The sequence below is a fragment of the Gallus gallus genome, chromosome 5, assembly GCF_016699485.2.
Source record: "Gallus gallus isolate bGalGal1 chromosome 5, bGalGal1.mat.broiler.GRCg7b, whole genome shotgun sequence".
In the NCBI taxonomy this organism is placed as follows: Eukaryota; Metazoa; Chordata; class Aves; order Galliformes; family Phasianidae; genus Gallus; species Gallus gallus.
Window position 1 is genome coordinate 54,882,047 of NC_052536.1, and position 22,768 is coordinate 54,904,814.

The 22,768-nt window shown below is 43.5% G+C and overlaps 2 protein-coding genes and 1 non-coding gene across 5 annotated transcripts; 1 reads left to right on the forward strand and 2 right to left on the reverse strand.

The window, feature by feature from the left end:
- The first annotated feature begins 105 nt into the window (after positions 1-105).
- TRNAK-CUU lies at positions 106-178 on the forward strand. Its single transcript has one exon. It is a non-coding gene; the product is annotated as a tRNA-Lys (tRNA).
- Positions 179-967: 789 nt separating this feature from the next.
- Positions 968-10,220, reverse strand: ACTR10 (actin related protein 10). Its single transcript, NM_001006492.2, is given in 14 exon segments — positions 968-1,873; positions 3,439-3,640; positions 4,261-4,342; positions 4,539-4,612; positions 4,702-4,781; positions 6,152-6,187; positions 6,563-6,642; positions 6,811-6,878; positions 7,225-7,236; positions 7,238-7,333; positions 7,709-7,817; positions 8,461-8,543; positions 9,002-9,074; positions 10,087-10,220. Coding segments are annotated over 14 exon segments (1,254 nt in total). The 5' UTR covers positions 10,164-10,220; the 3' UTR covers positions 968-1,691.
- Positions 10,221-11,344: 1,124 nt separating this feature from the next.
- On the reverse strand, positions 11,345-21,655 carry ACTR10L (actin related protein 10-like). 3 transcript variants are annotated; one of them, XM_003641422.6, is made up of 13 exons: positions 21,296-21,655; positions 20,265-20,337; positions 19,817-19,899; positions 18,732-18,840; positions 17,156-17,263; positions 16,736-16,803; positions 16,488-16,567; positions 16,056-16,091; positions 14,962-15,041; positions 14,796-14,869; positions 14,310-14,391; positions 12,907-13,108; positions 11,345-11,813 (listed from the first exon to the last, which is right to left on the reverse strand). In XM_003641422.6, exons 1-13 carry the CDS (start codon positions 21,370-21,372, stop codon positions 11,632-11,634), a joined length of 1,254 nt encoding a protein of 417 aa, XP_003641470.2. In that variant the 5' UTR covers positions 21,373-21,655; the 3' UTR covers positions 11,345-11,631. The 3 variants fall into 3 exon arrangements, with proteins under 3 accessions (XP_003641470.2, XP_046798059.1, XP_040558076.1); XM_046942103.1 differs by lacking the exon at positions 19,817-19,899 and having other exon boundaries at positions 21,296-21,505; XM_040702142.2 differs by lacking the exons at positions 19,817-19,899; positions 20,265-20,337.
- Positions 21,656-22,768: the final 1,113 nt, after the last annotated feature.

Below are 22,768 nucleotides of genomic sequence, written 5' to 3' on the forward strand. Positions count from 1 at the left end.
CCCGGAGGTGGGGTTTTGGTGGGCGGAGCGCTGGCAATAGTGACATTTCATACGCACGCTCTCGTCATGTGGTGAAGAGCACGTACTGGGAGGAATCTCATCAGCGCCCGGCTAGCTCAGTCGGTAGAGCATGGGACTCTTAATCCCAGGGTCGTGGGTTCGAGCCCCACGTTGGGCGATAAACGTTTTGCTCTCGCAGTGAAGGGAAAGGGCTCCTCTGCGGAACAGGAGCGGCGTACCCGGCGGATCACGTCCCGTAACGTCCCGTAACTGCTTTTGGTCCGGGACGCGACAGCAGCCGTATGGTTTCACCAACCGCACATCTACCAGCACTGACTGCTCCACCACTCCGTCGAGCAGCAGAGCAGCGCAGCGGCTGATAGTACGTTCGAACGCGAGCAGCACAGCGCGGCTCTGAACGCCCCCCGCAGCCCCACGGCCGCATCCCGGGCCTGGTGATGAAATACCTTCTCCTTAGCAAGGCTGCAATCGCAGCACGCACAGGGAACAAGTTAGGGGTTGGCACAGAGCAGCTCCGGGGACTGAGATGATGGCATTAAAGCCCAACTACAGCCCAGAACTATAAAAGAGCTGTTAACAAACACTCACAAGGCCTGATTACGCTCTGGTTTCCTGTGCAGCAGCCAAGCAGTTGATCTCAAGTAGGAAGAAGGCCATTTCACAAAGCACCTGCCAACAGCACCAGAGAGAAACCACCCGTGTTCATTCCACCACACCTCTGTTACAGACCAGCACAGTTCTTCACTGCAGTACTACAGCACAGTGGGGGGAATCGCTGCCAAACAAGAGACATAGAAGGAGCAGAATGGAAGTGTGTTCGTCTTTTCCAGAGGAGGGCTCCATCAAGACGTGATCACAGCACTGCCAACAGCCCAACAGCTCCCAAGGAGTGTTAACATCACAGCATACAGCTTTCCCAAGCAATGAACCTCACAGTGCATTTCCATTTAATACACACTGCTGCCAGACAGGGAAGTTTAATAATTCTGATGGGAAAGGAGGGCAAAGAAATGACTTCTGAATGTGGCATTTCAGTGAGGTCCAACATTTCCTTTGCACGCCTGTTCATAATTCTTAAACAGTTAAATTCCTTCCCGGAGGAGACACTGGGAGAGTGTCAGCTCAGCACTGCAGGGGAGTTACACATAGCACAGTTCTTTGCTGAAACACTGAAAGCAGTACTCACTTCTCAGGGGAAATACTGCTCCAGCAACTTTGCTATGCAGCCCAAGCCAGTTCCTAGCAGGTCCAACATATGACCCCATGTAAAGCACTTCCATTTGGCAGGAAAACTTCCAGATGCCTCCCAAAGCAGACGATCCTTTGGTCTTCTCAGAATGCTTTACATCAAAATACCTTAAAGCACCTTCACAACGTCATTCACTGCACCCATACCAGAACTCAGTGAGCTACAACTCGTGACTACATTCCACTTCTTCACTGCGTGACAAAGTAGCACAGGAGTAAACAGAACTCATCTTCAAACAATACATCACAGTTCCACATACAGTGTTAGTAACTACCACTGTACTCTCCCAGAACATCCACACTGCTCATATTTAATGGCATTACACACAGATTACTTCATATAAAAAAATCCTACTTATATTTATATATACGTATATGTACTTGAAACAGATGAGGAGAATCCTCGTGTAGCATTTAGGAGCTCATTTCTCAGTAGAAAAAGCCCTCTTCATCAGTGGTGGGGGTGCTTTTCCAACATCAAACATCATCTCCAGCGGAGGATTACTCAGACAGCACCAGTCAGGTATGCGCCCCGTCTGGCTGTAATACTCTCTGGACACAGACCGGCTCCCAAGTATGTCCTGAAGTGCTCCAAAGATGGCTCCTATGTCATTGGCAAAAAGATACAGTTTTGCATTAAAAAGGAATGAAAGGATCGAGGTACTTTCATTTTTAATAGCCCCCTTTGTCAATCAGCCTCCTGTGTTCCAGCTTGCACCCACTGCCCCTTGTCCTGTCACTGGATGTCACTGAGAAGAGCTTGGCTCCATCCTCATGACACACACCCTTTACATATTTATAAACATTAATGGGGTCACCCCTCAGCCTCCTCCAAGCTAAAGAGACCCAGCTCCCTCAGCCTCTCCTTGCAAGGGAGATACTCCACTCCCTTAATCATCTCTGTGGCTCTGTGCTGGACTCTCAAGCAGCTCCCTGTCCTTCCTGAACTCAGTGGCCCAGAACTGGACACAGTATTCCAGATGCAGTCTCACCACAGGGCAGAGTAGAGGAGGAGGAGAACCTCTCTCAACCTACTAACCATACCCCTTCTAATACACGCCAGGATGTCACTGGCCTTCTTGGCCACAAAGGCACAGTGCTGGCTTATGGTTATCCAGAGACAAAAAAAGCCTTCAAGTAACTCTGCCTTCTCTGTATCTCGTCACCAGAGCACCCACCTCATTCATCAGTGGGCCTACACTGCTTCTAGTGTTAGTTTTATCTGCAGTGTATTTGAAGAAGCCCTTTATGTTGTCCTTCACCCCTCTTGCAAGGTTTAATTCTACAAAGGCCCTAGCTTTCCTAGTTGCCTCCCTACATCCTCTGACAACAGTCTTATATTTCTACCATGTGGCCTTCTACCCTTCCTTCCATGATCTGCAGACTCTCCTCTTCCACTTGAGCTTGCTCAACAGTTCCCTGTTTAACCATGCAGATCTCCTGGCTCCCTCTTGACTTCCTACCTGTTGGGATGCTCTGATCTTGAGCTTGGAAGAGGCAACACCTCAATACAAACAAACCATCTCAGGCCCCTTTACCTTCAAGTACCCTGTCCAACAGGATTTCCCCCAGCAATTGCTTGAAAAGGCCAAAATTGGCCCTGCTGAAGTCCAGGGTTATGATTCTGCTTGGTAATCTGTTCTGGTCACGTGAGATCCTGAACTCCACCACCTCATGGTTGCAGCAACCAAGGCTGCCTTCAACTTTTACCAACCTTCAACCAGACTCTCTTTCTAGTGAGAATAAGATCTAGCACTGCTCTTGCCTATTTGGCTCAGCCACCATTTGCACCAGGAAGTTATCATCAATGCACTGGAGGAACCACTTGGACTGTGGCTGGCTGGCAGAGCAACCCTTCCAGCAAACATTAGTGTAGTTAAAATCATCCACAACAACCAGGGCCTGTAATTTTAAGGCTGCTATCAGCTGCACTAGCTCCCACACTGCTGTTTCAAATTGCAAGTCACCTGCTTCAAGTTCACAAAACCTGCACCCCAAAAGCCCCTGAGGCAGGTGGGTCCTCCTCCAAGAGGACTTAATTCCACAGACATCAGGTACAGTTTACTGACAACAGTTCATCTAAGCTTTACTGCCACTTAGTCAAAGCCCACTTGGGAAGTTTGTTTTCCCACTTTGGACCTGTGCTCCAACAGCTGTTCCCATTCTTACCTCCCAGCCACGCCACATAGTTGGGTTTGGCAGGTGGAGTGTGAACTTTGAAGGTTTTAGTCGCAAGGACTTCTTTGTATTTCGGTTTCTCCACCAGGTATCTGATTTCAGCCATGAGTCTGTGGAGGAATCCTGGCAACATGGCAGTGCCACCCATAACCACCAAGTTCTCTGCCAACTGCTTCCTGGTGTCTATGGGACACTAACAAGAAAGGGAATTGAAAAGGAAAAAACACTTCAATTGAAGTTGCACATAGATGTCTTCAAAGAAATTCCAGTCAGTGGTTCTATGCACTTCAACTACTTGTTTCTGCCAAAGAGAAAACATCTACATCAATTTCTACCCAGACTTCAACAGAAGACCAGGTTGAAGGAACTGCCCAGCTGATGCTGACATGAGCACACTGTGAGTCACCATAAATCCCTTCAGCTGAGATTGAGTAACAGTGCTATGAATTCCCATCAGTTCTGGGATGAAGAAATGCCACATACTTTTGAAATATTGCCCATAATAAAGAAGGGTCAACTACTTCCATATATCTTAGGCTTTTCACTGAGGAAGAAGCATGGCACTGCTTCTTTTCTTGCCTGAAAACTGTCCCAAAGAAACTGCAGTGTACCAGAGAGTACAAAAAACAGCCACAGAGGGAATGACACAGTGACTTCCTGCCCCACAGCCATTCATCACAGGGCACAACCTGAGGAGTCACACTGTGCTGACTGCAACCTGTAGTCAGGGGGATGACACTACAAGAGCCATTTATAAGAGCAGATTCTCTGAGGCTAGAGGAGTACAAGTTCTTGTTTGTATTATAAAGGTACCTGAATGAGTGAGTCCAAGATCAAAGTGGCAACAGATGTCTCTTCATTATCCTGTTCAAACAGTATTTCCGCAACTGAGTCTCTGTTGAAAAGACAGGCGAGGAGTGTTAGTGAGAAGCAGTGCTACCCTATGAGCTAACAGCAGGGCTAGAAACAACCACAATCTTCTTGCTGACAGCAAGTCACATCTGCTTTTATCACACAGTGTGTACACCAGGAGGTAATAAAGCCTCGCTAATACGTCCCAAAGGCAAACACTGCACTACAGTATTTCTCACCGGATGGAGCCAACCACATGGAGAATCTTTTCACCATCTAAAGGATAGTCCACATCTGGAGGCGGCAAAGGACGCTAGAAACAAGATATATGCATTGTGTTCAAGGCCAGCACAGTCACGTCCTCTGCAGAAAACACCAGAGGAATTTTCATTCCCCGCTCACCTCAGCACTGCCATCAATGTTGAACTTGGCTGCTTGGATTTTCAGTCCACGTTGGAGATCACTCACAAAGCAAGTGCGAACTTCATGAAACAAAAACAAAGGGGTAGAAGAGAGAATTCACTGAATCAAAAGTACAGCCAATTTTGTTTAATTTACAGAACACATTCTAGGTCCTGCCAGCAGGAAAAAAATTAAACAAAACAAAAAATCCACCTAAACTTCTATACCTCAGCTGAGCTCAGACGTATCCAGGTCCTAAGTTCAATTGAAGCTGACACTACAACCAGGCAAGATTTTCTCCAAAAAGCCAAATACAATCTAAAGACAGAGACATTATTCATTGTGCTTTTGGTCACCACGACGTGGCATCGTGTCTTGCACCATAGCTTCCCACAAGACACTGATCTTTTTTAAACAATCACATGTAATATTGTTCCTAGCACAACCCTGCAATATTCTAAGAACTCTAGATGTTTTTCCCCCCTCTAAGAAGGGCATCAGAGTACTATTTCATTTGTACAGCACCTGCTAATGATTTCTGCCAACAAAATAAGCATTGAATGAGACTCTCATTCATAAACAGTTATCACAAAGAAACAAACCTTCAGTATAAAGGCAACCCTAACATTTCACATCTGATTCCAAGAGACTGTCTCCAAACCAATCAGAAAACTGACTTCCAAGTCCTGGAATTAGAAAAGTACTTTCCATTTAATAAAGCAACAGTTGCATTCAGGTTACTTGGCACTGGACTGATGGATTCCTACCTAGATTGGTCCAGAAGACATATCACATATATACACTAATATGGGCTATCATTACCTACAATTATATAAATATTATATCATTTCATTTAAGTTCTGTCTAAATATATCATCTAAGTATTTCTGGTGTAAATGAACTCTTTGGCTCAGTGTGACCACCTGACTAACAAAGATCTTTCATACACAATTTTTTTTTTCCAAAAGTGATCTTAAAGCAAACTGAACCTCCCTGATTAATTGCTAAACAAAATTAGTTTAAAATAACCTTATGTCATAACGCTGATTGCAGCATGTTTCAATGATAACATCTTCTGAGAAGTTGAATTAACTTTCTGTACAACGCGCAGTACTTAAACTACACATTCATACACAAAACGTTGGAAGTTAAAAACCAACACTAAGTTAAGCTAACCTGCTGCTGGTAGATGTGCATGACAGCCTAATGCTCCTATCACAATAGTCTACCTAAATATGAACTATTTCTGGGCAGCAGAAAGACTACTCCTTCATGAAAATTTAATGATATTTGGTGCTTGCCTTCAGAGGTGAAGAACACAAGTGCTTCTGGTAGGCACAAAACACAATAAATCTAATGTGATAAAGTAAATTCCTAAGCAGTCTTGAACACCTGATATCACACTCTCCTCTACTACACAATTTAACGAACGACTGGCAGAAAGTTTTACCTTTTATGTCCTCTACTACGTCTTCTGGAACAGAGCCTGCAACACCAACAAAAAAATCACTGAGAACAAAAGCCTGGGAAGCAAATGAGAATAACCAAACTAATTTTGAATTCCATTTAGGATGTAAAGGTTTCACATTGCAGCTTTTAAAGATACTTCTCAGTTGAAGAAGTTTGTTTTCTCTCAAAAGAGAATGAAAACTTTCTACAAAACTTCCATCTGGGATGTCATTCCAACTTTGTAACAAGTGGCTGATTACAGGAGTAATATACTTCAATATGGAGAAAGAAATAGTGAGAAGAGGCCACGTAAGATGTGATGAATACACTACTGCTTTTATTCCCTGGGAATATTACTCCTCTTTCCGCATTGTAAGTTCACAGCCCCTACACTGCAGCAAGCAGCCCTTACCCATTACAGATGGAAGGCTTTGTCCTTTGGCTAATCCTGTATCAACCGTGCACTGCTCCAACAGCCGATACTCCAGCTCCCTAAAATATGGCAGATTAAGTCACGTAAAGACAGCTATTAATACACAGTGACTCCCCATGCTATGCTTATCATACAGTATTTACTCACTCCAGCTAGATTCCTTTGAATATACATACACTGAAGGAGACCAGATTCCCATAAGCTGAGACATGCAACTGCAAACTTACTTGTGGATGGCTTTTCCTCCCAAAGGAAGAGAACCCCAGCAGCTCAGAATTGGAGTTCCCTCATAAATCTACAAGCAGATCAGGAAATTCTTTTTTTTGACAGGACTTTCCAGCCTACTCGAACTGAACACGGTTTCTCATCTACAGTTTCCTGCACTCACTACCATTCAACACAACTAATTACTACTGTATAAACCATGGAGTTACAAATCAACCTTGGAGCCCTGTAACATCTTTCCCAAGCTTTAGCAGGACAGACTTAACACAGCAGCCGTGAGGAGATCCCCAACTTACAATATCTTATAAACAAAGCTGGGTTGGCTGATCTATTTACACTTTTCTCTTGTCTACAACATCTGCTTTTCATTATAGCCTGCCAGCTGACAGTTCTCACGCTGAATTAGTAAAGGATACAGGCAGCACCAAGGCTTTCTTTATATCCACAGTCTAGCACCATTGCAGAGTTGATCCCAAGCGTCAGAAGAGACATGAGATGGCTTGGAGCAAACAAGACAGAAGGTACCTGTAAGGAAACCAAGAAGGTGACTGACAAAAGAGGAAAGAAAAAGCCCAGCAAACACCCAATGCACTGATGCATTCTCAGGATGCAGAATCTGAGTAACTGACTCTTGAGGTATCCATTTTTAATTTAGTCTTTACGGAAGTGCAGTAATTAATAACGAAACAGTTCTGTAGCCTTCTGAAAAGTCACCCAGTAAAAAAGTGCTCCGTCTGATCTCCCAGCCCCACCTCCCCAGATGACCACCTCCATTTCTGAATCTTCTCCACACCTCTCACTCTTCTGCTGTTACTTCCACTCCTTTGTCCATTTCATCACTACAGTTTCTAACATTAAGCGCTATGCTCAGCACATATGGCAGTTATGTAAGATACACACCTCAAAATGCTTGAAAAGGACTCTTGCAAGAGTGTCTCTGAAGTGGGAAGGGCAGAGGACAGATTCTATGATCACAACACGACGGTCTCTGGGATTCACCAGCAGATGCCTAAAAAATAAAAGTGACAGAAATCAAGACATGTACATATACTCAGCAGTTCTGTCTTACATATGACAACATCTACCTTCATCTGATGTTCCATTGTACCTACAAATCCTAATGTTTTGCACTTAGCATTTTTAAGAGCGATCTCTAAATCTTTTTCTCAAATTTAAACAATTAAACCCAACGTTCCTCACTCAAAGTTAGGAAACTGAGTTGCAGAAGACAAGTTAAGGAGCTCTCTGCTGGTAGTCTGGTGTTCTGAATGTCATACATTACTAAACCAACATAAAGAAATGCACAGTAAGGATGCAGAGTGGTCATTACTGGCTTGTCCAATGCCACACAGTATAACTATGGAGCAGAAAGGACACAAATGCCCTGACTTCAATTACAAATCAATGATAAAGGACACAAAAAAGTACCCACATCTGAAGATCTTAGGTTCAGAACATTACATGCAATGATTTCTACTGCACAAATGAAAGACAGGAAATAAAGAGGAAATTACCAACTCCAACTTAATTATTTTTAACAGCACTAAAAATACAACAGAAAGTATTATTGAGATAAAAACACCCTATACTTTAAGGCTCCATCTCCCAAACTGTGAGTGGGCCTGCGTGACTGACATCCAAGTACCTTTTACCTGAAATATAACATATGAATAAATTCCTTCAGATATGAATATAGCTCCTCTGTGTTGATATTATATTGAACAACTTTGACAGGCTGTAAAAAGAAATAATCCATAGTCAGCACAAATATTAGACAATGGTCATACAGAAATATATTATCTGAGTATGTAATCTGCTACATATAAAGAGCCCGTTTTGCTGTTACTTACAGGATGCAGCACTAAAACTCACCCTATAACTAAACTGCAGAGTTTACTTCATGATAATTTCTCATACCACTAATTTAACATTAGTTTTCCAACACTGCCATTCTCTACTTAAAAAAAAGCCTAAATAGGCAAAGAAATTCCTCATTAAATATCCCCAAAATAAGATGCATGGCTGATGTGTACCAACTGATACACATCAGCATCACACTTACTTGCATCTACTTTCAATATTTAATAGCAGCTGTTATAACACAACGAAGAACAGCCTATGACAATGACAGAAGATCTGACAATTCTCTCTATAACACGTTGTACCAAACATTGTAAAGGTGAAAAGGTTTACCTTAGAAACATCAGGTTTCTTTATTTCACTAGGAATAATGCATCTTGGTCCTGTTTCACCTGCAAAACCACACCTAGAGGAAAACATTGAAAATCCTATCATTTTTAGTCAGTACTTAGCACACACTCCCATGAATCAAAGAGTAATCAATTAGGAATATTTCTGCAGCTACTAACAGATATTCTGCATATGACTTTTCTATCTTTTATCAACTCCCTCCCAGCTGCATCAAGCAGAATAGGTTTACTTCACTTCTGTAAAGGCTCAGCTTCAAAACTCATCTTTGATGTGTCTCCGTTTCTGCCAAGTACAACCTTCTGCTGACAACCATCCACCAGCAACCTTCCTTACTGCCTATTAAACTCCCACAGAAATAACTTCCCGTTTCTGTATCAGCCCTGTTTTCAATGAAGCTCTCAGTGCTCACAGGCAGCATTCATTCACACCCTGCTTAAATCCTCATTTGCTGTGAAGCGTATTTACAAGAAACAAGAGACAGCCTCGATAATTGGCATCCAGAAGGTCCTGCGGTCCACTCCACTGCTGACCAACAATAAACATCTTTCCTGACATAACTCCACAAGAAGCTTTTAAAAACAAACTAAAACCAGAATTAAAATGTTTCATTTTGATCCCTGAAGGAGTTCTCCAGTCCCAGTGCATGCAAGCAGCTGGATCTACCTGTCACCCATCTAACCTCTAAGAAATTAACCACAAATCCAGAAGAACTTCATCACAGACAGCTACATCAAAAGACAAGCAGTGGCACAGCATGCCCAGTGATGGGGTGGATGCTTCTCTCCCTGCCGACTACAAGGTGAGGCTGGATCAGGCCCTGGGCAGCCTGATGGAGCTGTGCTGTCCCTGCTCACTGCAGGGGAGTTGGACTGGATGGCCCTCAGAGATCATGGAATAAAACCTCAGAAACATCACAACATTTGGGTGATGGGTGACAAGTTCTTAACCTTAAAAAAAAGATTCATCTGCCCCAGACCAAGGAAATCAGCACAGAAAGCGGGCAGGAAAGCACACAAGGCCCGGCGAGGCCTGCCGCCACAGGGAGCCGAAGCAAACCCCGCACTCACTTGGTGAAGGCCTCGCCCAGGTCGAGCACCACCGCGGTCTTCTCCCCGCCGCTTCCCAGGCCCTCGTACAGCGGCATCGCTGCTCCTCCGGACCCCCTCAGAACCGTACCGACAGAGGCGGAGCGTCCCTCTGCGGGTCCTTCCCGCTTTGGGCCCTCCCTCCTGCCGGCTCCCGGAGCTGCCCATAGCGCCTGACCGTTTCTTCCCGCCCCGCGCTTCCCGCCAACGGCCGCCGCCCGCTCCGACCCCCACACCCCTCAGTGCCGCGAGCGCCCGCCGAGGCGGTTTGAAGTACGGGACGGTTTTTCCTTCAGCTCTGCTCGGCGCTGACTGCGGGCAGCTATGGCGGCCGCCGCGAGGGGCGGCTCACAGCACACCCCGCTAAACAGCCTGCCCGTTTCTTCTTGCCTCTTTAGATACTGACGGGGAGGAATTACTGGTTAGATTCATTGAGCCATGCAGCCACAGCACTGTGTTGTGAAGCCTGTAGAAACCAAGATCGTACTCAGTTTTGGAACAAAACAAAAATCACATTTGTCTGTGCACAAGCCTGTGTGTGCCTGCATACAGTGACAGACTTTGCCACAGTGCTGAGGATTTAATGCTAAAGTTAGAAAGTGTTAAGTTACTCTAAATCACCTTAGATCATGGCCTTATAGGTAAGAGCCCACGATGCTGCAAGGAAGCTCAGCCAGCACCTTCTGTTTACACACAGTTATTCAGTGTCTGCAATGCACAGCCCTGCTTACATGGCCTTGGTATTTCTGGGTGGTAAAAACCACATCATGAGACCCCCTTGGTGTGAGTTGGTGTGGATGGGTTCTATAGGTGCCTATGGGTGTGTATGGAGGCATGCTAAATGCCTCCATGCTAAAAGGCAACGTGTCGAAGTCCCCCAGGAACTAAAAAACCCTGCAAACTAAAAGTGCAGGTGAAATAAACACAGGACACCAACAGTTCTGTGCATCAGCATGAGGCCTGGAACACACACTGGCATCAGTGTTTTGCATCTGCAACTGCACCCACAGATGCTGCTGTTTGCTGCGAGGCAACAGAATTATCTATGTACATGATGAAAGAAGGTGTTTCTTTGCTGAAACACTGAAAGCAGTACTCACTTCTCAGGGGAAATACTGCTCCAGCAACTTTGCTAAGCAGCCCAAGCCAGTTCCTAGCAGGTCCAACGTATGACCCCATGTAAAGCACTTCCATTTGGCAGGAAAACTTCCAGATGCCTCCCAAAGCGGACGGTCCTTTGGTCTTCTCAGAATGCTTTACATCAAAGTACCTTAAAGCACCTTCACAACATCATTCACTGCACCCATACCAGAACTCAGTGAGCTACGACTCGTGACTACATTCCACTTCTTCACTGTGTGACAAAGTAGCACAGGAGTTAACAGAACTCATCTTCAAACAATACATCAACACATATTTAATGGTATTACCCACAGATTACTTCATATAATAAATCATATATTTATATAAATATAAGTAGATGTACTTGAAACAGATGAGGAGAATCCTCGTGTAGCATTTAGGAGCTCATTTCTCAGTAGAAAAAGCCCTCTTCATCAGTGGTGGGGGTGCTTTTCCAACATCAAACATCATCTCCAGCAGAGGATTACTCAGACAGCACCAGTCAGGTATGTGCCTCGTCTGGCTGTAATACTCTCTGGACACAGACCGGCTCCCAAGTATGTCCTGAAGTGCTCCAAAGATGGCTCCTATGTCATTGGCAAAAAGATACAGTTTTGCATCAAAAAGGAATAAAGGATCGAGGTACTTTTGTTTTTAATAGCCTCATTTGTCCCAAACTGCTCCCATTTATACCCCACGAAAATAAGTAAAAATAAACAACAAAAAAATCACTGCATCACAGCTGATGACAGAACCTGCCCAGCTGACCTCCTTCTCACAAAGAACCTTCCCTACAGGATTACAGGTGAAGCACTTCAAATAAACCATTTTCAGGAAATTCCCTCTCCCACAGAAAGGTGTAACACAACAGCCATAAGGTCACCCAAGTCGACAGGGGATGCAGATGACAGCAGCTTGTCCAGCAACACCATGAGAGCAAATATCAGGGAACTTAGTGCACATAAATCGTTCTGATTGCTAATCCTACAATGAGTTGTAAGTTTTGTAACTAAAATTTGATAAACATTTCAAAAGCAGATGGAAATAAAATGCAAGTCAGCTCCTCAGACAAACCACCTATCACCAACCAGGAGTTCAGAAAAACAGGAACTCTTTTCAGTAAGAGAATCCTCCTAAAAAGAGGCACTACCAATGTAAAGCCCTTTCTGACCACACTTTTTTCCCCCCTACCTTGTCAGAAGGGCATCTAAAATCCATTGTGGAATTGAAGTATTCGTTCCAGATACTATAGGACAGCACAGGGAGTTAAGAGCCTCCAGCCCGACCCTAGCTAGCAACTCCACAGTCAGTAATTATACTTCTTTGTCAAACAAGCAGGTTGCTGTGCACCCAGCAGCTCTTTGCTCCTCCTCACTCCCTCACTGCTGCCACCGCATGGCAGGAGCCACGGGTTGCATAGCTCCTACACTGCTGTTTCAAATTGCAAGTCACCTGCTTCAAGTTCACAAAACCGACAGTGCATTCTGCACCCCAAAAGCCCCTGAGGCAGTTGCAGTCTGCAACACTTCTTCCAAGAGGACTTAATTCCACAGACATCAGGTACAGTTTACTGACAACAGTTCATTTAAGCTTTACTGCCACTTAGTCATTACAAATCTCACTTGGGAAGTTTGTTTTCCCACTTTGGACCTGTGCTCCAACAGCTGTTCCCATTCTTACCTCCCAGCCACGCCACATAGTTGGGTTTGGCAGGTGGAGTGTGAACTTTGAAGGTTTTAGTTGCAAGGACTTCTTTGTATTTCGGTTTCTCCACCAGGTACCTGATTTCAGCCATGAGTCTGTGGAGGAATCCTGGCAACATGGCAGTGCCACCCATAACCACCAAGTTCTCTGCCAACTGCTTCCTGGTGTCTATGGGACACTAACAAGAAAGGGAATTGAAAAGGAAAAAACACTTCAACTGAAGTTGCACATAGATGTCTTCAAAGAAATTCAGTCAGTGGTTCTATGCAATCAACTACTTGGTTTCTCCTTCTTGGAGGAAACATCTACATCAATTTCTACCCAGACTTCAACAGAAGACCAGGCTGAAGAAACCGCCCAGTTGGTGCTAACATGAGCACACTGTGAGTCACCATAAATCCCTTCAGCTGAGATTGACCAAGACAAAAGACAGCCAGGGTATCAGTGCCATGAATTCCCATTAGTTCTGGGAGAAGAAATGCCAAAGCACTCAGAGGAGGAAAGCTGTAAAATATGAGCTCAACTCTTTTAGCCGCACATGGGAGAAAGATGTTAAGAGAAGTCTCAGAGGCAGACCAGGTTTCTGCTACAGCTTTACCTGGCCAACAGATTCTAACTAGAAGACATAAAGGCATGACAAAAAACAAGCTTTCTCAGTTTTACCTCTCACAAGCCAATCTGCAATATCATTTGATAAACAAATGCCAATTTCCAAATTGCTGAGGTTCTCTTGTCCAGCAGAAGTAGCCACATACTCTTTAAAGTTTGTGAATTTAACACTAGTCTTTCCTGAAGAGAGATGGGGGGTGGTCCAGGAACAGATCTGAGTTTGTTATCATCAGGAATTGTAACTGAAATGATTGCCTTGTCATCTATCATTCTCCAACAAATTACATTGCAGAAAGCTAATTTTGATGGCATTAATAACTACAGGATCCCAACTTGAGCTACTATACATACATACGGACATCACCATATAACAAAAATTTCAATTTATTGTGGTTTTTTAATACTTGTTTTCATAATTTTTGACTAAGAAACCTTCCCATAATATCTAAAATATTGCCCATAATAAAAACATCCCACCTGCTCCCATACATCTTAAGCCTTTCACTGAGGAGGGAGCATGGCACTGCTTCTTTTGCCTGAAAACTGTCCCAAAGAAACTGCAGTGTACCAGAGAGTACAAAAAACAGCCACAGAGGGAATGACACAGTGACTTCCTGCCCCACAGCCATTCATCACAGGGCACAACCTGAGGAGTCACACTGTGCTGACTGCAACCTGTAGTCAAGGGGATGACACTGCAAGAGCCATTTATAAGAGCAGATTCTCTGAGGCTAGAGGAGTACAAGTTCTTGTTTATATTATAAAGGTACCTGAATGAGTGAGTCCAAGATCAAAGTGGCAACAGACGTCTCTTCATTATCCTGTTCAAACAGTATTTCCGCAACTGAGTCTCTGTTGAAAAGACAGGCGAGGAGTGTTAGTGAGAAGCAGTGCTACCCTATGAGCTAACAGCAGGGCTAGAAACAACAGCTGACAGCACATCACAGCTGCTTCTGTCACACAGTGCATACACCAGGAGGTGCCAAAGCCTCACTCCCTCCACTAAACATCTCACCACCATTTACTCATTCTCCATTTGTGTCCTCCCTCATCACTGTGATCCATTGGCTCTTATCTTCAACAGCAAGCTCTCTGGGGAAGCAGAAGTCTTTTAGCATGTTTGTACTGTGCCTAGCACAATGGCTTGGCTTAAAAGAAAAAACACAGCTGCTTCATTGCAGTTCAGTTATGAAAAACGACATGCTCTTGTGAAGATATCCTCCTAAGGAGGATCACTACTCTACAGTATTTCTCACCGGATGGAGCCAACCACATGGAGAATCTTTTCGCTATCTAAAGGATAGTCCACATCCGGAGGTGGCAAAGGACGCTAGAAACAAAAATACATATGCATTGTGTTCAAGGCCAGCACGGTCATGTCCTCTGCAGAAAACACCAGAGGAATTTTCATTGCCCACTCACCTCAGCACTGCCATCAATGTTGAACTTGGCTGCTTGGATTTTCAGTCCACGTTGGAGATCACTCACAAAGCAAGTGCGAACTTCATGAAACAAAAACAAAGGGGCAGAAGAGAGAATTCATTGAATCAAAAGTACAGCCAATTTTGTTTAATTTATAGAATACATTCTAGAAAGAAAAAACAGGAAAAAAAAGCAAAAAATCCACCTAAACTTCTATACCTCAGCTGAGCTCAGATGTATCCAGGTCCTAAGTTTAATTGAAGCTGACACTACAACCAGGCAAGATTATCTCCAAAAAGCCAAATACAATCTAAAGACAGAGACATTATTCATTGTGCCTTTGGTTACCACGAGGTGGCATGGGCTGAACTCTGCTGTCCAAGACACCACAGTGGGTCTTGCACCACAGCTTCCCACAAGACACTGATCTTTTTTTAAACAATCACAGGTCAATATAAAAGCAATCCTGATTTCAAACCTAACATTTCACATCTGATTCCAAGAGACTGTCTCAGAATCAATCAGAATACTGACTTCCAAGTCCAGGAATTAGAAAAGCAATTTCCATTTAAGAAAGCAACAGTTGCATCCAAGTTATTTTGTATTTCGCCAATGGATATCTTCCTAGTTTGGTCCAGAAGACATACCACGCATATACACTAGTATGGGCTATTACCTACTATTATATATTTATATAATGCAGAATCACAATGAACATTACATAGGAGTTTATTCAAGTTCTGCCCTAATGTATAATTTAAGTATTTCTGGTATAAATGAACTCTTTGGCTCAGCTTGACCACCAAGTTAACCTAACCTGCTGATGGCAGGATATATATGACAGCCTAATGCTCCTATCACAATAGTCTACCTAAATATGACCTATTTCTGGGCAGCACAAAGACTACTCCTTCATGAAAATTTAATGATATTTGGTGCTTGCCTTCAGAGGTGAAGAACACTGCAAGTGCTTCTGGTAGGCACAAAATACAATAAATCTCATGTGATGAACTGCTAAAAAGACAGTCTTGAACACTTGATATCACACTCTCCTCTACTACACAATTTAACAAACTAATGGCAGAAAGTTTTACCTTTTATGTCCTCTACTATGTCTTCTGGAACAGAGCCTGCAACACCAACAACAAAATCACTGGGTACAAAAACCTTGGGAAGCAAAAAGAGAACTGAAAAAACCAAACTAATTTTGAATTCCAATTAGGACGTTTAAGGTTTCACTTTGACAGCAGCCTGTAAAGATTTCTAAGTTGAAGAAAAAAACGTTCCTCCCCCCCTGCTCAAAAGAGAATGAAAACTTTCTACAGAACTTCCATCTGGGCTGTCATTCCAACTTTGTAACAAGAGGCTGATTACAGGAGTAATATACTTCAATATGGAGAAAGAAATAGCTAGAAGAGGCCACGTAAGATGTGATGAATACACTACTGCTTTTATTCCCTGGGAATATTACTCCTCTTTCCGCATTGTAAGTTCACAGCTCTTACACTGCAGCAAGCAGCCCTTACCCATTACAGACGGAAGGCTTTGTCCTTTGGCTAATCCTGTATCAACCGTGCACTGCTCCAACAGCCGATACTCCAGCTCCCTAAAATATGGCAGATTAAGTCACGTAAAGACAGCTATTAACACACAGTGACTCTCCATGCTATGCTTATCATACAGTATTTACTCACTTCACCTGGATTCATTTGAATATACACACACTGAAGGAGACCAGATCCCCATAAGCTGGGACATGCAACTGCAAACTTACTTGTGGATGGCTTTTCCTCCCAAAGGAAGAGAACCCCAGCAGCTCAGAATTGGAGTTCCCTCATAAATCTACAAGCAGATCAGGAAATTCTCTTTTTTTTTTGACAGGATTTTCCAGCCTACTGGAACTGAACACTGTTTCTCATCTACAGTTTCCTGCACTCACTACCATTCGCCACAACTAATTACTACTGTATAAACCGTGGAGTTACAAATCAACCTTGGAGCCCCGTAACATCTTTCCCAAGCTTTAGCAGGACACAGACTTAACACAGCAGCTGTGAGGAGATCCCCAACTTAGGATATCTTGTAAACAAAGCTGGGTTGGCTGATCTATTCACACTTTTCTCTTGTCTACAACATCTGCTTTTCATTACAGCCTTCCAGCTGACAGTTCTCACACTGAATTAGTAAAGGATACAGGCAGCACCAAGCTTTCTTTATATCCACAGTCTAGCACCATTGCAGAGTTGATCCCAAGCGTCAGAAGAGACATGAGATGGCTTGGAGCAAACAAGACAGAAGGTACCTGTAAGGAAACCAAGAAGGTGACTGACAAAAGAGGAAAGAAAAAGCCCAGCAAACACCCAATGCACTGATGCATTCTCAGGATGCAGAATCTGAGTAACTGACTCTTGAGGTATCCATTTTTAATTTGGTTGTTATGAAAGTGTACAAATTAATAAAGCAACAGGATACTGAAGTCTATATTGATCTTGTCTGTGGTACTTTCAAGGCACTTCAGATGTAATTAATGGGAGAATGGACTCATACAAAGAGCATTCATTATGGAATACCGTCCCTGTATTAAAATGTCATTCTCATTCACTGCACAAGACAAAAATAACAGCCAGAGAATTAATCTCACTTCAGTACTAACTTCTTAACATACTGCAAAGTCCCCCAAAACATGACTGTCCAAGTCAAGAGTCACTGCTGACATCCAACTCTGCATGAGAGGGCTTTATCAAATAAATTTTTATCAAAGACATTATATTCTTTCCCCCCCCATAGAGGGATCAGTGGTTGGGGAACAGAGAAAACCCATACAAATCCTTCAGTGATTTCAAATTGTCTGAAATTTTATCCATAGTAAGAAACAATTAGACAGAACATTAAGATTAGTTGTTAAATTGGGTTGTGAAAGCATAGGAAAGAAGCACTGCAGACAAACTAGTTTCCCCACTTCATAGAAGAAACATAGGTTGTAGAACAAACCAAAGGTTAGTTCTGGACTTTTCTTAAAGCAATCAAAGACTGATTAAGCAGAAGAAATAATGAATTTCAGGTAAGTTCTTATTTCCTGAATGAGTACAGCCAGAGGTGAGATCATGTGCTAGACAAAGATATTGACTCTGATAGAAATCATGAGATTTACTGATAGAGAACAAGCAGCATTTAAGTATAAATTCTGGCTCAGGCAGTACTCAATGGGGACTATCGGATCTGTCTGGAACAGCATGATGCAGTTTGTACTTTCATGTAACCCACAGAAGCCTTTCAGGTTCTTAAAAAAAACCTGTTTTGTGGCCTTATTAAAGTTACCCAATTAAAAAAAAAAGTGCTTCAGCCTGACCTCTCAGCCCCACCTCCACAGATGACAGTATCCACTTCTTCCCATCTTCTTTATGCCTCTCACACTTCAGGAGAAGGGGAAATGGTCTTAATCAGGAAGAGCGTAGATTTAGATTAGATCAGGAAGAAATTATTTATTGTGAGGATGGTGAGACACTGGAACAGGTTGCTCAGTGAGGTTATTAATGTCCCCTCCCTGGCATTCAAGGCCAGGCTGCATGGGGCTGTGAGCAACCTGCTCTAGAGGGAGGTGTCCCTGCCTATAGCAGGGGGCTGGAACCTGAATCATCTTAAAGGTCCCTTCCAACAAACACTGTATGATTCTTCTGCCATTATTTCTACTCCTTTGTCCATTTCATCACTATAGTTTCTAACATTAAGCGCTGTGCTCAGCACATATTGTAGTTACATAAAATAGGCACCTTAAAATGCTTGAAAAGGACTCTTGCAAGAGTATCTCTGAAATGGGAAGGACAGAGGACAGATTCTATGATCACAACACGATGGTCTTTGGGATTCACCAGCAGGTGCCTAAAAAAACAAAAATGAAAGGAATCAAGACACGTAAGACAGAACAGCTGAGTTTATGTACATATAACATCTACCTTCATCTGATGTTCTGTTCTACCTACAAAGCATAGTGTTGTGCATTTAGATAGCATTTTTAAGAAAGATCTCAAAATCTTTTTCTCAAATTTAAACAGTTAAACCCAACGTTCCTCACTCAAAGTTAGGAAACTGAGTTGCAGAAGACAAGTTAAGGAGCTCTCTGCTGGTAGTCTGGTGTTCTGAATGTCATGCAGTACTAAACCAACATAAAGAAATGCACAGTAGGGATGCAGAGCAGTCATTACTGGGTTGTCCAGTGCCACATAGTATAACCGTGGAGTAGAAAGGACACAAATGTCCTGATTTCAATTACAAATCAATGATAAAGGACACAAAAAAGTACCCACATCTGAAGATCTTAGGTTCAGAACATTACATACAATGATTTTTACTGCATAAATGAGAGACTGGAAATAAAGAGGAAATTGTCAACTCCAAGTTAATTATTCCTTAACAGCACTAAACATACAACAAAATTATTGAGATAAGGACATCCTATACTTTAAGACTCCATCTCCCACATCATGACCATGTGGCAATGAGTTCCACAATGAAGTTCAGCCTATGATGAGCCCCACCAAAAATCAGTACAAGTCCTCAGGAACTGACCCTCCCCTTCTGCGTCCTTTAGAAATCCTACAACTAAAAGGCAACTTCCCAAATACCTTTTATTTTATTGAGCAACCAATGCTATAGGACTCTAACAATTTGTAATATAACTGAAAACTCAGCACCCTTGAGTTTCTCCAGCACATATACAGCCAGGCAGCCACCTGCAAAATCAGGTATGTATTCTCAACTAGACAACTGTCCCAACTGACACTCAAACACCTCCTGATGCACTCCAAAAAAATGAGCTGCAGAAGGCCTGCATGACTAACATCCAACAATCTCTTACCTAAAGTACAACACATGAATAAATTCCGCCAGATATGAATACAGCTCTTCTGCACTGATACTATATTGAACAACTCTGATAGGCTGTAAATAGAAAATATCCATAGTCAACAGAAATATTAGATTACTTATCACCAGAGAACATATAATCTGTTACATACAAAGGAAGACCCACTTCTGCCTGTTTTGCTGTTATGTATCTGATGTACCTCAAAAACTCACCCCATAAGTAAACTGTAGAGTTTACATCATGATAATTTCTCATACCACTAATTTAACATTAGTTTTCCAACACTGCCATTCTCTACTTTAAAAAAGCCAACTTGTATCTACTTTCAATATTTAACAGCAGCTGTTGTAACACGAAGAACAGCCTATGACAAACAGAAGATCTGACAATTATCTCTATAACACATTGTACCAAACATTGTAAAGGTGAAATGGTTTACCTTAGAAACATCAGGTTTCTTTATTTCACTAGGAATAATGCATCTTGGTCCTGTTTCACCTGCAAAACCACACCTAGAGGAAAACATTGAAAATCTTTTGGTAATCACTATTTAGCATACGTGCCTGTGAATCAAGGAGTACTCAATTAGGAACATTTCTCCAACTAATAAGAGGTATTCTGCATATGACTTTTCTATCTACTTAGAAAATATTTCTTGTTCAATCTATCTTGTATTGACTCCCTCCCAGCTGCATTAAGCAGAATAGGGTTACTTCACCTCTGAAAGTACAACCTTTGACTGATGATCATCTACCAGCAACCTTCCTTACTGCCTATTAAACTCCCACAGAAATAACTTCCCCTGTTTCTGTATCAGCCCTGTTTTCAATGAAGCTCTCAGTGCTCACAGGCAGCATTCATTCACGCCCTGCTTAAATCCTCATTTGCTGTGAGGTGTATTTGCAAGAAACAAGAGACAGCCTCAATGATTGGCATCCAGAAGGTCCTGCGGTCCACTCCACTGCTGACCAACAATAAACATCTTTCCTGACATAACTCCACAAGAAGCTGCTTTTAAAAACAAACTAAGATCAGAATTAAAATGTTCCATTTTGGTCCCTGAAGGAGTTCTCCAGTCCCAGTGCATGCAAGCAGCTGGATCTACCTGTCACCCATCTAACTTCTAAGAAATTAACAAGTCCAGAAGAACCTCGACAAGGACAGCTACATCAAAAGACAAGCAGTGGCACAAGTCACCCAAGGCAAGGCTGGATCAGGCCCTGGGCAGCCTGATGGAGCTGTGCTGTCCCTGCTCACTGCAGGGGAGTTGGACTGGATGGCCCACAGAGGCCGTGGAATAAAACCTCAGAAGCATCACAACATTTGGGTGATGGGTGATGCATTTTCAACCGAAAAACAGGGATTCATCCACACCGGAGCAAGGAAATCAGCACAGAAAGCGGGCAGGAAAGCACACAAGGCCCGGCGAGGCCTGCCGCCACAGGGAGCCGAAGCAAACCCCGCACTCACTTGGTGAAGGCCTCGCCCAGGTCGAGCACCACCGCGATCTTCTCCCCGCCTCTTCCCAAGCCCCGGTACAGCGGCATCACGGCTTCTCTGAGTTCCGGCAGCTCAGCACGGACAGAGTTGCGCCTCGCCCCGTGGGGCCTTCCTTCTCGCGGCTCGTTAAGCCACCCGTTGTTCTCGATCGTTTCTTCCCGCCCCACCGCCGCCCGCTCTGACCCCACACGCAGAGCCGCGAGCGCCCACTGGAGCGGTTTGAAGCGGTTTTTCCTTCAGCTCCGCTCCGGCGTTGGCTGCGCACAGCTGTGGCGGCCACAGCGAGAGTTGGCGGGCAGCGTGAAGGCGGCACGGCCCACAGGAGGCGGGAAGGCGGGAAGTGTGAGGGGCGGTCGAGGTCCCCGATTTCGCAGGCGACTTCTTCCTTAAATCCGATTTAAATCTCTTTCATTGCTAAACAAGCTGTCCACTCCTTACTTCTTGCCTCCCTTTAGACACTGAAAAGGAGGAATTACATGAAGAAAGCGTGTCCTTCTGTACAAGATCATTTTCTTGATAAAAAGCTGTGCCTTCCAACTGTTGATCCTGCTGGAAAGCCACGAGAGATACATGTGTCTGGGAGTGAAGAGTGGAAGCTGTTATTTGCTATAACAACTCGACACTTATAATAGAGCTTAACTAAGAAAAGGTGTTCTATAAATACTGTTAGTGATGTAACTGTGTGACTTGATTCCTGTTCTAGACAAAAGGGAATTGACAACAGATGTTGGGTAGCATAACACAAATTCAGGGTCACTTGAGAAAACATTCAGGTAATGTTTAGCCCACACCCAACAACCTTCCTTTCCTCTGCCCATATTCTACTTTCACCACAGTAACCACACTTGTAAAACCAGCAGTTCTTCAGACATATTTATGGGCACCCAGGATGATCACACCCTAAAAAAACTTTCATAGGCTGTTTGCATCAAATAAGTGCATGGGTCCCATTTTATTTTCAGAAAACAGAAGAGTGGAAAAGCTATTAACTGATGGGCTGGGTGTAGCCATTCTCTCATGCCAGATAGACAAACCAACAAGATCGAAGTGCATGCAACACGCAACAAGCCAGGGCTCTAAATGAAGTGAGTCTACTGAGGCTGTTGTCACAGTTAACTCAAGGCCAACCACAATGTTCTCTGCTGCTCCAAACCCAAACTATGTGAACAGCTGTTAGCAGTTCCCAGACACTAGATTTCTCATGTGCTTTGTGGGAGGGAGGTTTGTCCCACATTCACAGTCTCTATTTAAGATGTGTGAAGACAGAGGTGTGCAGTGGAGTTGGAAACTAAAAGGCTGTGAGGTGAGACACCAAAAGCTGCTGCTGTACACCTTCTCTGTCGCCCAAGCAAACCCTGCACTACCCATCATTGTACAAGTGGCTCGGTGTATCCATTTGCTCTTTGCTCCTGTGCCGTCAGGCCTCCTTAAACATCTCCAGAT